This window comes from Cannabis sativa, chromosome X, assembly GCF_029168945.1.
Source record: "Cannabis sativa cultivar Pink pepper isolate KNU-18-1 chromosome X, ASM2916894v1, whole genome shotgun sequence".
Lineage (NCBI taxonomy): Eukaryota > Viridiplantae > Streptophyta > Magnoliopsida > Rosales > Cannabaceae > Cannabis > Cannabis sativa.
Genome location: NC_083610.1, coordinates 41,957,774 through 41,982,201, shown reverse-complemented (window position 1 = coordinate 41,982,201; position 24,428 = coordinate 41,957,774). Strand labels below are relative to the sequence as shown.

The window sequence follows — 24,428 nt, the reverse complement described above, 5'->3', positions numbered from 1 at the left end:
GGGTCCAAATCTGGGATCGGGGGTCGGGTCCGGGTCCGGAGTCGGGTCTGGGGTTCCAATAGGGGTGTTCGTAGTGTGGGTGGTGCGATTTTTGACCATTTTTTCAAACCAACCCGCACATGCAGTTTTTCCAATTTCTCAGACCGCACCCGCACCGTGAAACTAAAAAACCACAGAAACCACACTGTAAAAAATAGTGCAGTGTGGTGTGATTTTACGGTTTGGATTATCACTAATAATTAAACTATCACAAATACAACAAAACTTTAGCAACACTTGTCAAAAATACCATAAGGCTTGAAAATATATATATAAAAAAAATTTAAGTTTCAATAATACAATAATTAGTGGGCTTTGGGTTGGACATCCATATATTGGACCTAAATAAGAAAAAAAAAAGGAAACTTGCAAAAATACTGGGATTTGGGTTAACTTTTACAAAAATACTGCCACACGGAAATTTTTTCAAAAATACTGTGATTTTATAAAACACCAGTAAAACACAAAGCAGAACAACTCAAAACAACAGTAGAACACTAGTAAAACACTAGTGAAAACTTAACACAGTATACTGCAGTATGAAACTTATAAAAAAACACAGTAAAAAAGTAAAAAATACCGTCTGACAGTATTTTTGTAAAAAAATAGCAAAAGTTAGTATACCATGTAAATTTCCCAAAAAAAAAAACATGTTGATTATTTCCAAATTTGGGGACAACTAAAATTTTCATTTATTATGAATAAAGACATTATTGCTAATATACTAAGTTACTAACCTCTATACGAAATACTGACATGAGAAAACATTGAGAAGAACAACAAATACTTTTTTATTTTAACACTAAGAAAAATTATTTTAACAGAGACTTATTGTTATATTATTTTATAATATAATAAGTGTAGATTAAAATGTAGTAAATATATTATTATGTGAATAATATGTATTAGGTGTTTGGTAAATAAATTGTGTAACATATAATTTATTTAACTTAAAATTGTAACCTAAACTTTATAACATGGAGAAGAGTTACAAAGTTAATTGCTTTTGTAACTTCTTTTGGTTGATCATAATATTGTGTAATAAAAGAGATGTTACACAATTTGATGATAGGATTCAAATGGTTTGAAATATAGTTGTTACAAACTATATTAATGCTCATTTTATGAGATAAATGAGATGGTGTGTTTGAATCCTAAGAGTGATCACCTAAACACTATATAAAGGAGTCTAATGTGCTCATTAAGAGATGTCAAGTTTTCTATCAAGAAAGCACATTGCTAGAAAATCCTAAAAGGCTTGATAATTCCCAAAGCTATTTCCTAGAGAGTTCTCTTAGTGCTTAGAGATAGGGGAAATAAGCTTTTGGATAAAGGTGTAATACCTTGTTCAAGTCATGGTGATCCCCACTAATCTACACTCAAGGTTGTGAGTGAGTGTTTATATATATATATATTATTCTCTTGTTATATATATACATATATTATATTACATGTGTTGTAATCTTCTCTTCTACCTTTCATATATATATGTGATATATATAGTGTATATATATGTATTGTAACATATATTTAATCAATCTCTTATTTTAGTCCTTGTATTATTTTACAATAGAGTTGTAATAAATCTTGATTTTCTTCCATTGTTATAAAATCTCTAACAATCAAAAGCTTATTTCTTTTCAATGGAAGAGGTGATAAATCAAGATTGTGAGAATACAAGGATAAGAGATTTTATGTGAAAACCATTCATGGGTGAGCATGGTGGTATATAATGTGATAATATATATGATATATATGAGTTATATATATGTGACATATATGTGATTATGTGTTTGTATCATATTAATATATATAGTAGAACCTCTACTTAAGAATACTCTATTCAAGAATAACCTCTAATTTGTTATAAAAAAATCAAGTCCCAATTTGGGCCAGTTATAAATAAGAATAACCTCTAAATTGTAATTAGTTATACATTTTCTTAGTCCCGTATTAACAAAGTATACCTCTATATAAGAATAATTACATCTTAATAAAATATATACATGTATTTTGTAAATTTATTTATGTAAAATTTATAATTTTATTTTAAATTATAATACATGTATGGAATTATATTTACTCTAAAATATTTCTATTATGATATAGTATTAATGATTATTTATTGTTATTATTGTTACATTGATATTTTTCTAGTTTTTGAATTTTTTTTTCTAGTGTAACTCTATTTAGTTATAACCTCCCAATTAGAATATAATTTACTTGGTCCTAAGTGTATTCTTGGATAGAGGTTCTAGTGTATATAATATGATATTTGAATTTATATCATGTTATTATATGTATATATATGAGATATATAATATATAGCATGAATATGAGTTATGTGTATTATATATATATATGATAAGATATAATATAATATACATGTATATTGCGAGACTAAATATGTAGAAATACTTATTTTCTATGTATTTATATGAGACATGTATATATAATATATATGTAACACCCTAACTACCTTAGGCGTATTACGTGATTTTTAAACGTACTGTGCAGCTCGTTGCTAATCAACGAGGTTTATGGAAAAACGTGATTAATTAAAATTTTGCTTTTTAATTAAACTTGTAAAACATATTACAAAAGACTCGGGATCCCGATTATAAAAATATTTACAAAAAGTTTAACTGTTTAACTATTACATCAAAATAAAAGTCGTCTAACGACAGTTACAAAAATCTCAGTCTTGCTGTCCCGAGGATCGTACGCTCCAGGCCTAACCGCCCCGACATGTACAATCTCATAAGCTCGCTCACGGTCCATCAGCTACAGCCTTGCCTTTACCTACACATGAACATAAACTGTGAGTCGACAGACTCAGTAAGAAAAGCATAATAATATCATACATAACTAACTGCCGTGTCCAACACGATACTGAGTCCCGCTACTGCCATGTCCAACATGGTACTGAGCCACTACTGCCATGTCCAACATGGTACTGAGTTTTGAACGTTCAGGGGACGGTACTATTGACAAGTATCCTCCTGATCGGTCGAACCGGTCATACTCCGCCGCTGGTCATACTCCAGCCTGTACCGACGGGATAGGTCAATAGCACTGAACCACCAACCAAGTGTCAGCCTGATCGGTTGAACCGGTCATACTCCGGCTGCTGGTCATACTCCAGCCTGTACCGACGTGACAGGGTTGGATGGTTCGAAGCCTAAATACATAACTAATGTAATCTAGCAGGCTTCCTACATGCACGCTAAACATGTAATCTACATATGCATACTGTTATACTAATCTTACCTGGATTCCGATTTCAGGTGTCTCGGTCAACCTGACTGGAACTGAAGCTGAGCGGCGGATTACTGGCTCCTAAACCATAAAAATCACAACGCTATAAGTGACACGCTAAATCACTTCCCGGGGACTAAAACTTGGAACTAAAAGTTTCCCTATCGATAAAAAGCATGGCAATACCCCTAAAAACATAAAAACGAGGAAAACTAGGGTCCCTGAATTTTCCCCAACCGGTAGACCGGTTGCCCAACCGGAATTCCGGTTCTGGAAAATTCAGAACCCTCATCCGGAATTCTGGATGTACAACCGGAATTCCGGTTCCTCGCAGGCAGCCAACTAAAATTCTCATAACTCGACCAATTCAACCCCAATTGGTACCAAACTTTCCAGACCTGTTCTAAACACCCCAAAGAACAAATCTAAAGCCTCAAAACCACCCAGAAAACACATATACAAAAATCACCATTGGAGCTCAAGCTTTGAGGTCCAAACTCAAGCTTGAGCAAATCCACCTAAACATGCATTCCACTAGCTTAATTCTACTTAAACTAGCATAAAATCACCTCTGAAAACAATTAGAAACTACAGCAACAATACAGAAACAGAATCACTATAATTTCCTCCAAAAATCACATTTTTGCAAAGAAAACTCAAAGCTTTAACAATCTAACCTACATGCTTTCAACATAGCTCATATAATATCAATTAACATGCTTTAAATCACATATATCAACAACAAAATCACAGCAGCAACATATACTAAAATCATGCATGCATTTCATCCATTTCACTTAAAATTCAAGAAAACACAAAGGGAATTTACAAGAGATCAAACCTTGACTAGAATTACACAAGAATGAGTTGAAAATCACAAGCTTTGGGAAGAAAAATCCCAGCCCTAGCAGCCCAAGCTTTGGCCGAAAAGAGGGAGAAAGAGAGAGCTTTGAGTGTTTTTGAAAATTTCTTAATTTTTGACTAAGTGTTGAATGTTTGAGAAAAGAAGAATATAAATCACATTACTCATTTATTTCAGCCATGTAATAATAAAAATAAACATTTATTTTTCCATTTCATAAAGCCACAAAAGACAAAACACTAATGGGGCAAAAAGACCATTTTGCCCCTTCACCATAAAATCACATAAATCATACTAAAGGGGTATTTTTGGGAAATTCTAAATTCCCGGCCATTCCCGACATTCCCAATGTCTAAAACCCGTCCCCAAATTACTAACATACTAAGTTGTGATTTCTACTGAGCCAAACGCCGAGTTCCAAAATACCGGACACCGGAAATGCAAAATATAAAAGCTACTGATGACATAATCATGCATTTCTGAATTCCATAAATAACAGTAATAAATTATTTAAATAGCTATAAATAATTTCATAATTTAAACATAAACAACTGCTAATTTCCAAATTAACTAAGCGGGCTTTACAACTATTCCCCCCTTAAAAGGATTTCGTCCCCGAAATCTAACCTGAATAACTCTGGATATTGAGCTCTCATATCTGACTCTAGCTCCCAGGTGGCTTCTTCCACCTTACTGTTTCTCCAGAGAACCTTGACCAATGCTATGGTCTTATTCCGAAGGACTTTATCCTTTCTATCCAGGATCTGCACTGGTTGTTCCTCATATGACATGTCTGGCTGAAGCTGAAGACTCTCATAACTGAGTATATGAGAGGGGTCTGAAACGTATTTTCTCAACATTGAGACATGGAATACGTTGTGCACTGCTGATAAGGCTGGAGGCAATGCTAACCGATATGCCACTTGACCTATCTTCTCGAGAATCTCGAAAGGTCCTGTAAACCTAGGGCATAACTTGCCTCTTTTCCCGAAACGTTTAATCCCCTTCATCGGAGATACTCGCAAAAACACATGGTCCCCTACTCGGAACTCAACATCTCTACGTTTCGGATCTGCGTAACTCTTCTCGTCCGCTCCGTGAGGCAAGCATTCTAGCTTGTATCTTTTCTATTGCCTCATTGGTCCGCTGAACTGGCTCTGGACCTAGGTATTTCCTCTCCCCTGTCTCATCCCAGTGGATAGGGGATCTACATTTCCTACCGTACAACAGTTCATAGGGTGCCATCCCTATCGTACTCTGATAACTGTTGTTGTATGAAAATTCTATTAACGGCAGATATTTACTCCATGAACCCTCAAAGTCCATAACACAGGCTCTCACCATATCCTCCAATATCTGAATTGTCCTTTCGGACTGACCATCTGTCTGAGGATAAAATCCTGTACTGAATTTTAGCTTCGTACCCATTGCCCGTTGCAAACTTTGCCAAAATTTGGAGGTGAATTTCGGATCCCTGTCCGAAACTATAGACTTTGGTACCCCGTGAAGTCTCACTATCTCCCTGACATATAACTCGCCAACCGATCCACCGTAAATGTTGTTCGGCCGTGAGAAAATGAGCAGATTTCGTAAATCGGTCCACCACTACCCGGATGGAATCATGCAAACCCGTGGTCCTAGATAACCCGACCACAAAATCCATCGTAATATCCTCCCATTTCCATTCCGGTAGGGTTAGAGGCTGCAACAACCCCGCCGGGTCTACGATGTTCAGCCTTGATTTGCTGACAAGTGAGGCATCTCGACACGAATTCTACCAAATTCTTCTTCATACCGCTCCACCAGAAGTACGGTTTCAAATCTTGGTACATCTTGGTGGTGCCGGGATGCAGAGAATATGGAGTAGAATGAGCCTCCTCAAAGATCTCATTTCTAAGTCCCGCACTGTTCGGAACACAAACCCTGGCTTTATACAAAAGCATCCCACTGTCTGACACTGAAAAGTCTTTGGCTAGACCAGCCAATACCTCATCTCGGATCTTCACTAACTCCGGATCTGTCATCTGAGCGACTTTTATTCTTTCTAATAGATCAGATTGCAGCGTCAAGTTGTGAAGCTGACCTACCACAAACTCAATGCTGGATCTAACCATATCCTCAGCTAGCTGGGGTGAGATCTGAACCATGCTAGCTACTTGCCCGGGACCCTTTCTGCTCAGGGCATCGGCCACTACATTGGCTTTTCCGGGATGATAGAGGATCTCACAGTCATAATCCTTCACTAATTCCAACCAACGCCTTTGTCTCATGTTTAAATCTTTCTGAGTAAAGAAATACTTGAGACTTTTATGGTCGGTATAGATCTCACACTTCTCCCCGTACAGGTAATGCCACCAAATCTTCAGTGCAAAAACCACTGCGGCCAATTCTAAATCATGAGTCGGGTATCGCTGTTCATAATCCTTTAACTGACGGGAGGCATAAGCGATAACCCGATCGGCTTGCATCAATACGCACCCCAAACCCTGTTTGGATGCGTCACAGTAGACTACGAACTTCTCCTTGTCCGAAGGCAAAGCTAGTACCGGAGCAGTAATCAACCTCTGTTTCAGCTCCTGAAAACTAGCTTCGCATTTATCTGACCAGATAAATCGCTGATTCTTCTTTGTAAGCTCGGTTAGGGGCATTGAAATTTTGGAGAACCCCTCCACAAACCTCCGGTAGTACCCAGCTAATCCCAAGAAGCTTCTGATCTCTGTCACTGTCTTCGGTCTCGGCCAATCCCTGACGGATTCAATCTTCCCGGGATCCACCTTGATCCCATCTTTACTCACAATGTGCCCTAGGAAGGACACCTGAGACAACCAGAATTCACATTTCTTGAACTTGGCGTAGAGCTTATGTTCTCGAAGTCGTTGCAGTACCATCTGAAGATGTAACTCATGCTCCTCTTCTGACTGAGAGTACACGAGGATGTCGTCGATAAACACAATCACACAGATATCGAGGAAATCCTTGAATACTCTTTTCATCAGGTCCATGAATGCTGCAGGAGCATTGGTTAGCCCGAATGACATAACCAGAAACTCGTAGTGTCCATACCTAGTGCGAAAAGCTGTCTTCGGAATGTCCTCCTCTCGGATTCTCAACTGATGATAACCCGAACGGAGATCAATCTTAGAAAAGATCGTCTTCCCCTGAAGCTGATCGAACAAGTCATCGATCCTAGGTAATGGATATTTATTCTTCACCGTCAACTTGTTCAACTCTCTGTAGTCGATGCACATCCTCATAGATCCATCCTTCTTCTTGACGAACGAAACCGGGGCTCCCCAGGGTGACACACTGGGTCGAATGAACCCTATGTCAAGCAACCCTTGGAGCTGAATCTTTAGTTCCTTAAGTTCAGCTGGAGCCATCCTATACGGGGCTTTGGAAACCGGATCCACCCCTGGTGCCAAGTCAATCACGAAATCGATCTCCCGCTGAGGTGGTAACCCTGGAAGTTCTTCGGGAAAAACGTCCAAAAATTCCCGAACCACTCTGATGTCCTCTGGCCGAACGGTGTCTGGCCGAGTGGTGTCCACCACCACGGCCAGAAACCCTAAGCACCCGCCGTGCAATAATTCTCTCGCTGACATAGCCGAGATCACCGGGATCCGAGATCCCTGAACCGAACCCACAAATACAAACGGTTCTTCACTTTCCGGTTGGAAGACCACCATCTTCCTCTTACAGTCAATGCTCGCCGAATATTTAGATAGGAAATCCATTCCTAAAATAATATCAAATTCGACTAAGCTCATCTCTATCAGATCAGCGCTTAACTCTCTACCATCTATCCTGATCGGCATAGACCTAATCCACCTATTGGAGATAACCAATTCTCCGCCAGGTAACAGGGTTCCAAACCCTGATTCATATCTATCAAAGGGTCTACCCAACTTACTAAAGACTCTGGCCGCCACATAAGAATGTGTAGCCCCAGAATCAAACAGCACTGAATAAAGCGAGTTGTTAATAAAAAGCTGACCTGTAACAACTGATGGGCTGGCATCTGCCTCAGCCTGCGTGATAGCGAACACCCTGACTGGAGTAGGTATCGCTGGAGCTCTCGGTGCCTCTGGCCAGAGCTGGGGACATTCCCTCTTGAAGTGTCCGGACATGCCACAATGAAAGCATCCCTGACCCTTGCACTCACCCCGATGGTGCCTCTTGAAGCTAGGGCACTCGGGGTAGGAGAATCGGGTCTCAGTACCACCAGGACGACTCCCTCTGTTCTGGTTCCCCCGGAACCTCTTGTTCTGACTCGAGCCGCCGGAAGCAGTGGGTGCCCTCTTCCTCTGATCAATGGCCGAACCACTACTCCCCCTGAAGCCTTTGATGCGGGGAGGGGTAGGAGCTCCGCCACTAACCGGAGTACTGGCTGATTCTGACATGCACCCCACTGCGCCCTCAGCTCGCAGTGCCTTTTCCACCATCTGAGCATAGGTGGTGCTGTCGTCGGTGGTGATCATCAGGTCATGCCTGATCTTAGGATTCAACCCGTCTAAATACTTCTCCTTCTTGCTGAAGTCGGTCGGCACAATTCCCGAGGCTAACCTCGCCAATCGATCAAACTGAGTAGTATACTCAGTGACGCTCATGTTCTCCCGCTGGGTCAGGTGAACGAACTCTTTCCTCTTGGCGCTTCTAACCGCCTCGTTGTAATACTTTGCGTTGAAGAGTTCTTGGAACCTTTCCCAAGTCATGGTGGTGACGTCATGGATCTGAGACACCATGTCCCACCATACCAGGGCGTCTTCCTGGAACTGAAACGTGGCGCACACCACTCTGTCGTTTCCGGTGACACCCATGAAATTCAGGATTCTGGTAATCACCGTCAGCCACTGTTCGGCTTTCATCACGTCCGGACCTCCCAGGAAAACCGGAGGTGCTTGCTTCCGGAACCGCTCATACAATGGTTCCAATCTATGGGCCGCCACCACTATCTCGGCACAGGCGGCGGGGCAGGTGCCACCGGAACTATGGGCACGAGGCTGCAGGAGCACCCTGCTGTCTCAACCTCTGAATCTCGAGGTCTTGTTCTTCGATCCGGGCTTGCATCTCCGCAAACCGTAACTCCCAGTTCGGGGCTCCCTGATCGGCTGGGGAAGCCTGGGCAGCCTGTGGCGGGTTCTCATCACCCCGGCCACGAGCCCTGCCTCGGGGACCTCTGCTTAGGCCCCTAGCAGGTGGGGGAAACTGAGCTCCCTGTCCCTGATTCGACCCTACGGAGTTGCCCTGACTCCTAATGGTCCGCCTGGCGTCCATCTAGTTAGAACCGCCTGCGAAACCAAGAGTTGGCATATCAGGTCGTATTCAAGGCGAGCTTACTAATGCCGCTTAATTTGGAAATTAAAAACGAAACATGCGCCTATTCTACTATCAGGCTACTAACATGCTTCCTAACAGGCTTTTCTTTTTCATAACTGAATAAAATAAACTACTAAAGCAATAAAGGCTTACTGAACCGTGAACCGAGCTAACTGCTGATGATGATTGTACATGTCGTGACGATCTTCGGAAGACAACCTGGCGGCTCTGATACCAAATTGTAACACCCTAACTACCTTAGGCGTATTACGTGATTTTTAAACGTACTGTGCAGCTCGTTGCTAATCAACGAGGTTTATGGAAAAACGTGATTAATTAAAATTTTGCTTTTTGATTAAACTTGTAAAACATATTACAAAAGACTCGGGATCCCGATTATAAAAATATTTACAAAAAGTTTAACTGTTTAACTATTACATCAAAATAAAAGTCGTCTAACGACGATTACAAAAATCTCGGCCTTGTCTGTCCCGAGGATCGTACGCTCGAGCCTAACCGCCCCGACATGTACAATCTCATAAGCTCGCTCACGGTCCATCGGCCATACGACCTTGCCTTTACCTACACATGAACATAAGCGTGAGTCGACGGACTCGGTAAGAAAAGCATAATAATATCATACATAACTAGCTGCCGTGTCCAACACGATACCGAGTCCCGCCATCGCCATGTCCAACATGGTACCGAGCCACTCTTGCCATGTCCAACATGGTACCGAGTTTTGAACGTTCGGGGGACGGTACTATTGACAAGTATCCTCCGATCGGTCGAGCCGGTCATACTCCGCCTGCTGGTCATACTCCGGCCTGTACCGACGGGATATGTCAATAGCGAACCACCAACCAAGTGTCGGCTGATCGGTCGAGCCGGTCATACTCATTCTTGGTCATACTCCGGCACCGTACCGACGTGACGGGGTTGGATGGTTCGAAGCCTAAATACATAACTAATGTAATCTAGCGGGCTTCCTACATGCACGCTAAACATGTAATCTACATATGCATACCGTTATACTAATCTTACCCGGATTCGATTTCGGGTGTGCGGTCAACTCGACCGGCCGAAGCCGAGCGGACGGATCGGCTCCTAAACCATAAAAATCACAACGCTATAAGTGACACGCTAAATCACTTCCCCGGGACTAAAACTTGGAACTAAAAGTTTCCCTATCGATAAAAAGCATGGCAATACCCCTAAAAACATAAAAACGAGGAAAACTAGGGTCCCTGAATTTTCCCCAACCGGAATTCCGGTTCTGGAAAATTCAGAACCCTCATCCGGAATTCCGGATGTACAATCGGAATTCCGGTTCCTCGCAGGCAGCCAACTAAAATTCTCATAACTCGACCAATTCAACCCCAATTGGTACCAAACTTTCCAGACCTGTTCTAAACACCCCAAAGAACAAATCTAAAGCCTCAAAACCACCCAGAAAACACATATACAAAAATCACCATTGGAGCTCAAGCTTTGAGTTCCAAACTCAAGCTTGAGCAAATCCACCTAAACATGCATTCCACTAGCTTAATTCTACTTAAACTAGCATAAAATCACCTCTGAAAACAATTAGAAACTACAGCAACAATACAGAAACAGAATCACTATAATTTCCTCCAAAAATCACATTTTTGCAAAGAAAACTCAAAGCTTTAACAATCTAACCTACATGCTTTCAACATAGCTCATATAATATCAATTAACATGCTTTAAATCACATATATCAACAACAAAATCACAGCAGCAACATATACTAAAATCATGCATGCATTTCATCCATTTCACTTAAAATTCAAGAAAACACAAAGGGAATTTACAAGAGATCAAACCTTGACTAGAATTACACAAGAATGAGTTGAAAATCACAAGCTTTGGGAAGAAAAATCCCAGCCCTAGCAGCCCAAGCTTTGGCCGAAAAGAGGGAGAAAGAGAGAGCTTTGAGTGTTTTTGAAAATTTCTTAATTTTTGACTAAGTGTTGAATGTTTGAGAAAAGAAGAATATAAATCACATTACTCATTTATTTCAGCCATGTAATAATAAAAATAAATATTTATTTTTCCATTTCATAAAGCCACAAAAGACAAAACACTAATGGGGCAAAAAGACCATTTTGCCCCTTCACCATAAAATCACATAAATCATACTAAAGGGGTATTTTTGGGAAATTCTAAATTCCCGGCCATTCCCGACATTCCCAATGTCTAAAACCCGTCCCCAAATTACTAACATACTAAGTTGTGATTTCTACTGAGCCAAACGCCGAGTTCCAAAATACCGGACACCGGAAATGCAAAATATAAAAGCTACTGATGACATAATCATGCATTTCTGAATTCCATAAATAACAGTAATAAATTATTTAAATAGCTATAAATAATTTCATAATTTAAACATAAACAACTGCTAATTTCCAAATTAACTAAGCGGGCTTTACAATATATTATGTGTATATAATATATATCATCTATGTATATTAAAGTGTATATATGTTATATATATGTGTGAGATATGTAACATATATAGTTGTGTAATTAATATATATTATGTTTATATGATATATATTAAAATATATATGTTACATGTATATGAGAGATGTAACATATTTATTTGTGAATTTAATATTGACATTATGTGTATGTTACATATAATAAATGTTGATTAGTAACATACATATTATATTAATGTATGTGTTATATAGTATGATAATAATGTTGATAGTAATAATATAATATTGTTTATTGCTATTGATGTGGAAATTATTATCATCTATTTTGTGAATAAAGAATATTTTAAATTCTTTTTTCATTTGGTAGTGAACATCTTACTTTATGAGATAATAAAAGATGGTTTTTGAGAAGTTACATCTTTTATTGGGTTATAAGAGATAATCATCTCATATTTGAGATAAGGAAAAATGGACTATGAGAGTTACACTTTTATTGGACTTGGATTGTCATAAGCAAGAACAAATGGATTAAAAGTGAATCCAAACTTGCGAAATGAGCCATAAATTGGAAGAGCAATTTTGGACTCAAAAGTAAATGAATCAATGTGGATTCAAAAATAGTGAAAAGATAACAAAATTGGAGAAGCAATTTTGAATCTTAAATGATCAAAGTTGTGAACAAAATTGATGAGAATTTTGTTAACTTTGGTATAATTTTGGGCTAATCTCAATAAGGAGATAAGCTTAAAATTATGGTAAAAATAATCACATTATTTGATGAGTAGTAATGTGAGTTTGACATTTTAGTTTTGTTGAGAAAACTAAAAATGTCAAATGATATTTTTTAAGGTGACCTTAAAAAGTCATTTCAAGAGGAAATACACAAAAGTGATATTTTATATACACTTTATGCTAGAAATGTGGGGGTGAGCCACAAATTTAATCAAAATGTGTTGAGACATTGTTGATTAATTTATTTGATTTTTATTCAAATTCTAAATCAAGTTTGGCTATGAGCATATGTGAAAATATTGACATATTTCGTGTCAAATTTTGGTGAAAATAATTTCAAGAAGGAACTTAAATTTAAGAAAAATTATAGAGACAAAGTGGTCTTCTATATTTTAAAATCAAGATATTATCTTGATAAGTCAAATGTGAAAGTGTGGGGGTGCATACTCCAATATGAGAATTTGAGACATGTTTGGTGTCTTAAAATAAAGTGTAATTTAGACATATTTGGTGTCTAAATTAGTGTTTAATTTTGATATGCTTGGTATCAAAATTATTGAGAATGTAAGTTGTGTGAAAATTAATCTTTTATGATTGAATTTTCAAAGCTTAAGTACTTAAGGAGAAAAGTGGTCACAAAGTGAACACTATATTTTTGGCATGCATGATTCACATGGAATCAATAGTGAGAGGTTATAACAAATCGCTTAATCTCCGTACAAGATTAAAGCATGAATTTTCGAGGGATGGGACCTAAACTCCCTTAGCGTTTTGCTCTTTGATGGTAACCTATCTTAACACTAGTAAAAATCTAGTCTTAAGTTCAATAGGTAATAACAAGTCAATAGAGTGAATGTGGTACTCAATTGTCCCATCTATGGATGAGTACATGTTGTAAAATTGAGGGTTAAAACCAAAAGGTTTTTTAATGGAGCTTAAGCTTAAGAAAACTCACTTAAGCTTAAGAAGTGTCTAACGAGTGGTGAGACACTAAAACTCTACCTATATGGACTAGAGGTGGTGCCGCCTCTTATGAGAATTGGGAGTATTCTCTAGAGAGTCTATGAATTGGAATTTTGCACATGGCCATTAACAGTGCAAGAGCGAGACACGCGGTCTCAAGTGAGCATTAGCGAGGGTGTGTGTGTTATCACCGGTTTGTACTAAAGAAATAGTGGTTCAATGCTACGGCAACCAAAATTTCATCAAACTTTGTGGTAACTACACTAAGGTAAAATTCAAGTCGAAAGACATTTTACCTAATGCACCTAAGCAAGACTTCTTTGAAAGTGTGTATTTATTCAATCAAAGTGGGGGAATGTTATATTTTGATATAATATTTTGATTGATTAAATAAATGTTACAAGTGTGTTACAAGTGTGTTACACATTTTAATCTAGTGGGGGATTGTTATATTATTTTATAATATAATAAGTGTAGATTAAAATGTAGTAAATATATTATTATGTGAATAATATGTATTAGGTGTTTGGTAAATAAATTGTGTAACATATAATTTATTTAACCTAAAATTGTAACCTACACTATATAACATGGAGAAGAGTTACAAAGTTAATTGCTTTTGTAACTTCTTTTGGTTGATCATAATATTGTGTAATAAAAGAGATGTTACACAATTTGATGATAGGATTCAAATGGTTTGAAATATAGTTGTTACAAACTATATTAATGCTCATTTTATGAGATAAATGAGATGGTGTGTTTGAATCCTAAGAGTGATCACCTAAACACTATATAAAGGAGTCTAATGTGCTCATTAAGAGATGTCAAGTTTTCTATCAAGAAAGCACATTGCTAGAAAATCCTAAAAGGCTTGATAATTCCCAAAGCTATTTCCTAGGGAGTTCCCTTAGTGCTTAGAGATAGGGGAAATAAGCTTTTGGATAAATGTGTAATACCTTGTTCAAGTCATGGTGATCCCCACTAATCTACACTCAAGGTTGTGAGTGAGTGTTTATATATATATATATTATTCTCTTGTTATATATATACATATATTATATTACATGTGTTGTAATCTTCTCTTCTACTTTTCATATATATATATATGTGATATATATAGTGTATATATATGTATTGTAACATATATTTAATCAATCTCTTATTTTAGTCCTTGTATTATTTTACAATAGAGTTGTAATAAATCTTGATTTTCTTCCATTGTTATAAAATCTTTAACACTTATAATATAGAATGCCATCACTTTGAAAGAAAGATAAAGTTGTTTGGTTTTTTGGAATTTATTTGACCAATTTTTCTCTATCAAGTTATAAGAGAATATTTGATTTTTTTTTTTAGTAGTATTGAAAAATTATAAAATCTGATAATTTAATATATAAGTAAATTATATATTATATAAGATCAAATAACATATTACATTATATTATATTAAATTATTTATAATTAAACTTATATATTTTTTATTTTAATTGAATCAACGTTAACATCATGATTATTATTTTTATTTTTATTATATTTATTAAATAAAAATCATTAATTATTTTTATAATCATAATTTATTTGTTTATAAGTTATATACATGTAAAATTATAAAATTAATTTAATACTTTTTAATAAAATTATCGTATTAATGTGAGTGAGGCTTCAATAGTAATCACACACAATATATTATATTAATGTAAGGTTCTAATACTGTAAGTATGTACGTAGCACCAATGGCAGACTGATGATTCAATTTGAGGTAGGGTGGCATATTTCTCTTTTATTAAAAATAAAATAATGTGCTAAAAGTTTCATCAAAATTAATGAAAAATAAAACTTGTTTTTTTTTATAATATTAAATATAATTTAAAATAAATATATAATATAAAATAAAGAGTATGAGTCTAGAGGAATTGCTAAATATAATGATAAAGATTAACTTTTATGAGAATTATTTTTTAAATAAATAATTATTAAATATTTTAAAAATATAAATTTAAAGTATTATTTTTTTAAAGATTGAAGAGTTTATAAATATATTAAGTGAAAAAAAAATTATAAAATTAAAAAATAAATATTAAATTATTTAAATTTAAAACATTAATACTTTAAAGTTACATAAAAAACAAAAAAAGAGAAAAAAAAAATTAATCACAAAAAACAAAATAGTTGAATCAAAACCAAAAAGTCAATCCATCTTTATATACATGTAATGTTATGTTATATTATAGATATATTAATATATGTAAGATAAAAATAAGAAATAAAGTGATGTGATGGAGAGGTATATATAATGGTGGGTGGTATTAACGTTTTTTGCTCGAAAACAATCGTTGCTCACTTACAGTCAGACAGTGCAATTGCAATAATGGGTTCCTTCGCTTTTGTGTGGATGATGATCTTCCTCATCTCCTTCTCCAATCTCCACTTTCCCACCTTTTCTCACTCCCCAAACAACCTCACCCTCTTCGGCGATGCTTTCTTTAGCAACGCTTCCATTGTTCTTACTCAAGAACTCAACTCTTGTTCTTCTTCTTCATTGGCCTCTTTCAATGGCGTTGGAGGAGCTCTCTACGCAGACCCAATACGCTTCGTCGACTCTGAAACAAACGACACAGCGTCTTTTTCATCGGTCTTCTCCTTCTCCATTACGCCCTCTCCGTTCTGTTCCCCCGGCGACGGCATATCCTTCCTCATAGCTCCCGACCAAGATTCTTTCAGCTCATTCAAAGGCCACATCGGTCTTCCGAGGCCTTTTGTTGTTAAAGATCCCTTCTTTGCTGTTGAGTACGACACAAGCTTCGATCCACTGCTCGGAGACGTTAACGGAAACCACATCGGAGTCGATCTCAACAGTGTCGTTTCAGTCTCCTCCGTCGATTTAACTCCGAAAGGTGTCAACTTGAAAAGTGGGAAAACCATAAAGACTTGGATTGAGTACAGAAACCCAATCAAGATGATTCGTATTTGGGTTGGCTACTCTGCTGTAAGGCCTACCAATCCTGTTCTTGTCGCCAGACTCGATCTTTCTCAGATACTCAAGGAGTATATGTACGTGGGTTTCTCTAGTTCCAATGGCCAAGGCTCTTCTCTCCATGTGCTTGACAAATGGCGTTTCAAGATTTATCACGGCTCATTCACCATTCCTTTGGATATTGTTGAAGAAGGAGATTGCTTTGTTTGCTCTCCAGATGATGAACACTCTGCCACTGCCACTGCCACTCATAAATCGGAACAAGAAAAGTTTGTTCTTGGTGTTGGATGCTTAGTTACTTTGGTAATTTCAATTATAGCCATTGTTCTTGTGGTAATTTTCAAAAAGATTCAGGAAAGAAAGATTGTTGTTATTAACAACAATACTTTTGGTGCTAATCCACGGATTCAAACCAGATCATCAGTGAACACTAATTTTGCTGCTGAGAGGATTCAAGCCAACAGAGTCCCAACAAGATTGTCACTAGCAGAGATCAAATCAGCCACCATGTGTTTTGCTCCAAACCGAATAGTTGGGGAAGGAGCCTCTGCAACTGTCTACAAAGGGTGTCTTCCTCATGGTCCTCAAGTTGCTGTGAAAAGGTTTCAACGTGTGAGTGGGATTGGCAGTTGGCGCAATCCTTTCACCACTGAGTTTGCAACAATGGTTGGTTGCTTAAAGCACAAGAATTTAATCCAACTCCAGGGATGGTGCTGTGAAGGATCTGAATTAGTGCTTGTGTACGAGTACATGCCAAATGGAAGCCTTGACAAAATCCTCCACAACAAAACAAGGTCAGCCATTGTCCTTACATGGACTCAGAGACAGAAAATAGCTATTGGGGTAGCTTCAGCTCTTACTTATCTGCACCAAGATTGTGAGAGACAGATCATCCACAGAGATGTAAAGTCATGTAACATAATGCTGGATGAAAATTTCAATGCCAAACTTGGGGATTTCGGTTTGGCACAAGTGTACGAACACAGTCCTGGTGGTGGGGGTGGTGATCATGAGTCGAGAAATGCCACCATACCAGCAGGAACACTGGGATATCTAGCTCCGGAGTACGTGTACACAGGTGTGCCTAGCTCGAAAACCGATGCGTACAGCTTTGGAGTGGTTGTTTTGGAATTGGTAACAGGGAAGAGGGCAGTGGATGAAGATGGTAAGTCTGTAGTTGATTGGGTGTGGGAGCTGTGGGGGAAGGGAATGATAGTTGATGCTGCTGATGTGAGGCTTAGGGGGAAAGTTAAGAATGAGGAGTTGATGCGGATGTTGGTTGTGGGACTTGCTTGTGTCCATCCCAATCATGTCAAAAGGCTAAGTGTGAAACAAGCTGCAAGGGTTCTCAAAGGTGAAGCCTCACTCCCTCTTCTCCCACCATGCAAACCAAGGTTTAAGCTTCGACCTGTTAATGCTGTTCCCTCTGAATCATCATCTGCTGCATCTCAGATCTCTAAGACCACCTCTAACACTGATCCATTTCTTACTCCCATGAGTAATTTTGGATAGATACTGTTTCAACAAAAGTATGAAAGTGTTCTAGTGAGAGTGTAAAGTGAAAAAAGTCACATGTAGTATCTAAATTAGTGACTTTTTATTTTAGTTTTTACCATATTTTAATACTCTTAAAAACAGTAGCTTTTGAGCTACTAATTAAGTTGTAATTAAACAGTATTTTTTACCATAGTTGTGTTTAAGTTGCATTGTTATTATTAATATATAAATACGCAATTTAAAAGTAATGAATTTGTCTTTTTGTCCTATTTATCTTGTTTTTTTATTTATTTTCTGTGTTCAATACTAAATTAGGAGTGCAGAGTCAGTTAGGAGGTTTGCCTATAAATAATATATTTGCAATGGTTTTTATAAGTTCACTTCAAAACTTTACAAGAATAATCATAATTGGGAGACAAATCCCATTTATTCTATTTATAATAACAAATTTAAGAATCTGATATATCCAAGAAATAGGAAGAAGAATCGTTACATGGGGGAATAGGAATGTCTACTAAAGTGTCTTCAAACATGGAGACAACCTTCTTCATTGTAGGACGAATTGTTGGGTCTTCTTGTATACACCAAAGACCAATCTTCACCAATCTATGAAACTCAACCTCATCCACTTCATCATCTTGAAAAAGAATTCTTAATTTATTGATCCTAAAACACTCATCAACCCAATCAACTAAGATGGCTTCTTTCTCAGGAACACTTGCATCAACACTAGGACGACAACATATGATCACCAACAAAACAATGCCAAAGCTATACACATCAACTTTGGTTGTAATAGGCTGTCCCTTGTGCCACTCTGGAGCAACGAACCCCCTCGTCCCTCTAATTCCTGTGTTCGTCTTTGTTTGATCCGGCATCAACAACTTTGCTAATCCAAAATCAGAAATCTTAGCACAACGGTTTTCGTCTATGAGTATGTTGTTGGGATTTATGTCACAATGAATGATCTTATTTTCACATTCTTCATGTAGATATCTAATGCCTCTAGCGATTCCCAACGCTATTCTCACTCTTTCATCCCAATGTGGTTTCATGTCTGATTTGAAGAGAAATTTCGATAGTGATCCATGGCTCATGTAATCATAAACTAGAAGCTTGTTTGATTTTTCATGACAATAACCAATCAAACGAACTAGATTTTTGTGGTGAGTTCTACCAATGGATCTCATTTCATTTAAGAACTCAACATCTCCTTCTACAGCAACTTTCTCTAGTCTTTTCACAGCAATGGCTCTTTCCCCATAAGGGAATCTTAAGTTTCCTTTGAAAACCGTTCCGAAAGAGCCCTTACCCAACTGTTGTGCAAAAGATTTTGTAGCTATTTCAAGCTCATTATAAGTAAATGATCTAACAGCCAATACTTCATCTACAAAAATGGCTTTTTTACTAGAGTTGAAATGACTTTTCCAAAACAGAAACATTGAAATGAAAAGGATAATGATGGAAAATACTATGCACACAATACCAATCACTAAGATATGCATTGCCTGACCTTTCTTGACTTCTTTCAATGATGGGGTGTCACTATAATTTTCATTACGTACTTTGACAATGGTTGTTGCTGTTTCACCACTTTGTGAATCAACAGCTTTGGAGTATCTCAGAGGAGGAAGAAGTTTGTTGCATATGTTGTTAGCAAACAAAGCGATTTCACAGTTACAATCATCCAAACAATCTTTCTCACAAGCAAACTTGTTGTTTATTGGAACAGAGGAAGAGTTTGAGCCATTTTCCCACAAAACTCCATCCAATACCTTAACCGAAAACATTCGTGTGTTGTGATCATTATCACTGTTATCCATTGTGCAATAATTTATGTTGGTACCATTCCTTTCACAGCCTAAACTTTTCTGGTTTTGATTAATGAAATCAAAACCAGGAAGACATATACAATTGGGTTCTTCATTTTGAATAAGATCACAATATGCATTATTACCACACAAGCCAGTTGGAGCACACCTATTGTTAGTTGAATTCCATTTAATACTCCAACTGTTGTCATTAAACAAATTGTGAGAATATAATCTTAATATTCCATCTGCATCAAGTGTTAGACGATAAGTAACATTATTAATCCTCCCATTGAGTAAATCTGCAGCATGAATTGTCTTTATGATACTCTTACTTGTAGAATTCATCAAGTCTAATTGACCATTAAAATCAAGATTCAGAATTGTGTTCTGGTTTCCATCTGTACTCGAGTACCAATATGTGTGATAAGCTAAAACACCACTGCTTGTTGGACGCAGGATTAGATTACCGTCGGTCTGCATGATAACTTGAAATCTTCCGGACGAGTGATTTGTGTTGGAATCAGCTGAGATGAGAACTTTTCCTGTCTCTAAACGCTGTCCGGACAAAATGGTATCGGTTGGATGTTTAAAGCTCTGCCATATGGGCTCGGAATCTGAGTTGTAGAGGACAAAATTACCCGAATCGAGCAGTGAAGCTGAGGCAGCAGGCTGATCAGGGGAAACAGAGTTGGCGAAATCATTCAAAGCAAGTGTTGGGCTCTGTGGGAGTGGCTGCTGTTGATCCCGGTTTGCTGTCCATATGACTGTCTTCTCCTTTAACTTGTCAAACCAGATTCCAATGGCAAAGCCATTGCCTTGTTTGTAGAAACCAAATGCAAATTGGCCTGAATTTGATAGCCAATAGGAATTATTGGTTGAAGTAGAGATTGAAGAGTTAAGACTGATCATTTTGGTGGTATTATTTTGTTGAGCAGTTGAGATGGTGAATAATAATATTTGAGTGATTAGAAGAAAGAACAAAACTGTTATTGGATTTGCAGCCATAATGATAAAGTGTTTGGTTTGTAGAGAAACTGGTTTAGGCTAATTATGTATGTGATTGGCAAGAACGTAGCTCATTAATTTATAGGAGAATATTATATTATATTTGTAATGAAAATTCAAGTCAAAAGAAAAGTTGTGTGTTATTATTCTAAATACATTTATTATGTTTGGTTTAAGTGTTATCAAAGAAAATGTCAAAATAATCTGCAGGTGTTATCTTCGTTATAATTAAATAAAGGATATACTCAATAATTTGTTTTGGGCCTTTTTTTGGGTAAAACGTTGAAGATTCTCAGAAAAGGTTGAAGATTCTCTTCCCCTGGCAACTTAAAGGAGATCATGGCTATAGTGAAGAAGTGCTTAATAATAAATTTCTTTTTAAAAAAAAGGAGACATTTTTTTATTTTTTTCTTATTTCTTGGGCTTTTGAAATAATTTAGTTTTGAACATTGCTATTAAATATAAATAAATGAGACTCTATATTGAATTCACCATTACTATTGGCTACTAGTACTTTTTTTTTTAAGTGTAGCGTTAAAATTATTATTCGTTAAAATTATTTTTTTTAATTATGTAAGACTTAATACTTAATTATACTAATAGCAGTGTGATATTAAGGAGAGTATTAAACACCAATAGCACTATATATATAAATAACACACCATTAAGTCTTTTTAGCATTTCTATTTAGTTTTATATGGCATTTGTTTTATCAAAAATAACTCATATTTTGTATATCTTAGAACAAATAATTAATTTGATAGTTGTAATTTTTTGGCTTGGTCCTTCTTCATATGTGATATTTGTGATGCATATTATTTGTACAAAAATAAAATAAAAAAAAAACATTAATAATTTTAAAATTTTCACAATTTTTCAAAATAGTACAATTAATTTTTGATATATAAATCTAAAATGGTGTTCTGCTTACATTAATTTAAATATATTATATGAGCAAAACAGTAGAGAAGGAAAAGTCATTATTAATTTATTATAGTAATTACGAAGAAGATATTAAATGAAGAAAGTCGTTACTACACAAATTATTTTCCACATTGACATATACGTAGTGGCCGATTCAAAATTATTATTATTGTTGTTGTTTTTCTTTTTGTAACAAATAAGGGTGTACTTTGTTTTTTTTTTTGTTTTTTTTTTCATAATATAATATGCTAAAATATATTAAAAGTTTATATAAATTTGTAGTTTTATAGTATTAAATATACTTTATAGAAAAAAGTAATAATAAAATGTCTCGGTTCAATAGTTAAGATTCTAAATACAAGTATTATTTGTGAAAGTCATATTATTATCTAAAACTTTCCACATTGTCATATAAACGTGAGAATATTGGCTACTATAAATACCATGTGAGTTGCCTCGTTAGTATTATGGAATTAAATTTTAATTCCATATTTTAATTATTTTTTATATAATAAAAAAATCAGAAAATTGAGTTTATATGCTCATAGAGAAAGAAGATAGCGTTGAATCTGGCTTAAAAGTCAAATTGGTTTGAATTTATGGTTCAATAATTAAGAGATTTGGAATTTATTATTGATCACATTAGTCAATGAAGCTATATAATAACTATTTACGTATGCTCCTCTAATTAATTATATGTAGCTCAGAGTTGAGCTACCTATTAATAGTTATTGTGATTGGGAGATAAGTTACCTCTTAATTACATATGATTAGAAAATGAATTTTCCTTATGTAAATATAGAGCTCTCTCAAGAGCATATGTATCAATTCAAGGAAATATGAGAGAGAGTATTTGTTTAGCCAAACTTTTGATAGAAAAAAATACTTAGTGAGTGTGAGTATTTTTTTTTGGACTATGTGGAACTCTCGTGAGCACAATTTAGTAGCTTGGGCTACTTCTGCTTGTTGTTTTAGGCAATTTTCCTCAAGGGAAGTGGCACCCTTTGTTACCACTATAAACTTTGACTTTTAGGCCTTTTTGGTTTTTCAATAAAGTTTCAATTATCAAAAAAAAAAAAAAGAGTGTGAGTATTTTTTGTGAGTTTGAGAAAACACTTCAAAAAATACTTGAGAGATATTTTTAATGTGGAAATCTGTATTTATACTCTATATATTTCCTATTCATTCAATAATATCAGCTACCTCCTGTAAAGTAGGCTAATTATCGAATCACGTACGTATTTTTGTGTGTTTTATTTTTACTACTTTGATATATCATATACCACTATTTATTGTTATTTATTATTTCTAGGCACAATAAATTAGTATCAGAGCTAAATATAGTGATATTATATGTCAAATCGAAGCTCTCGACAAGACAAATCCAATGTCAAAAGAATCACCTCAATCGGAGGTTCGACGTGCCTACAGTAGCCATCGAAGTATTTCTGCCAACAATTGAGTTAACTTAGCCATACAATGATTTTTGGACTGAGTCAACCCATTTTCAACCTAGTTGGACGTGTTCCAAACTAATTGGATCGCTCTGAATTCAACCGTAATATTTGCTTTTAAAATACGATATTGAAATTTGGGTAAATATTATTTTAAGTCATAAGCTCAAAAGTTCTGTTATTCTGCTAGCACTTATGGCTGGCGATAGGGTTGTACATCGGTTGGTTTAGACGGTTTATCCTATATATTTTCTAACCCAATCTAAAGTTCGGGTTGCTAAAATTTAAGTGCAACCCGCCTAATTTTTTTAAAAAAAATCTACAAACGGACCAACGGTTTGGGCGGTTTTGGTCGGGTTAACCCGCCCAAACCGGCAAAACTTTTTTTTTTTTTGGTTTTAAAGTCAAAATCAATAAAAATTAAAAAGATAAATTAAAAATATCACATTCCATCAAAGTACAACACCATATATATGACTTTAAAACTAATAATTAAGTATATAACTTTATATTATTATATATTTAATCATTTATGTTATATATAATAAAAACTAAAAAGTTAAAAAAAAAAATTAATGGTGCAAAATCGGGTTGGTCGGGTTCGTTGATTTAATTGGGCGGGTTGGACCTATTTTTAACCCGCCCAATTAACAGATTAGGCAGTTTGTAATTTTTTCGAGTTATTTCGGTTTGTAATTTTTATCGGTTTTTTCGGTTCGGTTTAGACGGATTATTCGGTTTGGGCTGTAACACCCTAACTATCTTAGGCGTGTTATGTGATTTTTAAACGTACTGTGCAGCTCGTTGCTAGTCAACGAGGTTTATGGAAAAACGTGATTAATTAAAATTTTGCTTTTTCATTAAACTTATAAACCATTTTGCAAAAAGTCTCGGGATCCCGATTTATAAAAATATTTACAAACGTTTTAACTGTTTAACTTTTACATCAAAATGAAAGTCGTCTAACGACGATTCTACAAAATCTCGGCCACTGGCATCCCGAGGATCGTACGCTCCAGGCCTAACCGCCCCGACATGTACAATCTCATATGCTCGGTCACGGTCCATCAGCTACAGCCTTGCCTTTACCTACACATGAACGTAAACTGTGAGTCGACAGACTCA

General features: G+C 36.1%; 2 protein-coding genes across 2 annotated transcripts; one reads left to right on the top strand and one right to left on the bottom strand.

Annotated features, from left to right (window-relative positions):
- Positions 1–15,854: 15,854 nt before the first annotated feature.
- On the top strand, positions 15,855–18,354 carry LOC133032649 (L-type lectin-domain containing receptor kinase S.6-like). Its single transcript, XM_061106739.1, has one exon. It carries the CDS (start codon positions 15,929–15,931, stop codon positions 18,119–18,121), a length of 2,193 nt encoding a protein of 730 aa, XP_060962722.1. The 5' UTR covers positions 15,855–15,928; the 3' UTR covers positions 18,122–18,354.
- Positions 18,355–18,451: 97 nt separating this feature from the next.
- LOC133032648 (G-type lectin S-receptor-like serine/threonine-protein kinase LECRK3) lies at positions 18,452–20,990 on the bottom strand. Its single transcript, XM_061106738.1, has one exon. It carries the CDS (start codon positions 20,923–20,925, stop codon positions 18,556–18,558), a length of 2,370 nt encoding a protein of 789 aa, XP_060962721.1. The 5' UTR covers positions 20,926–20,990; the 3' UTR covers positions 18,452–18,555.
- Between the last annotated feature and the right edge of the window lie 3,438 nt (positions 20,991–24,428).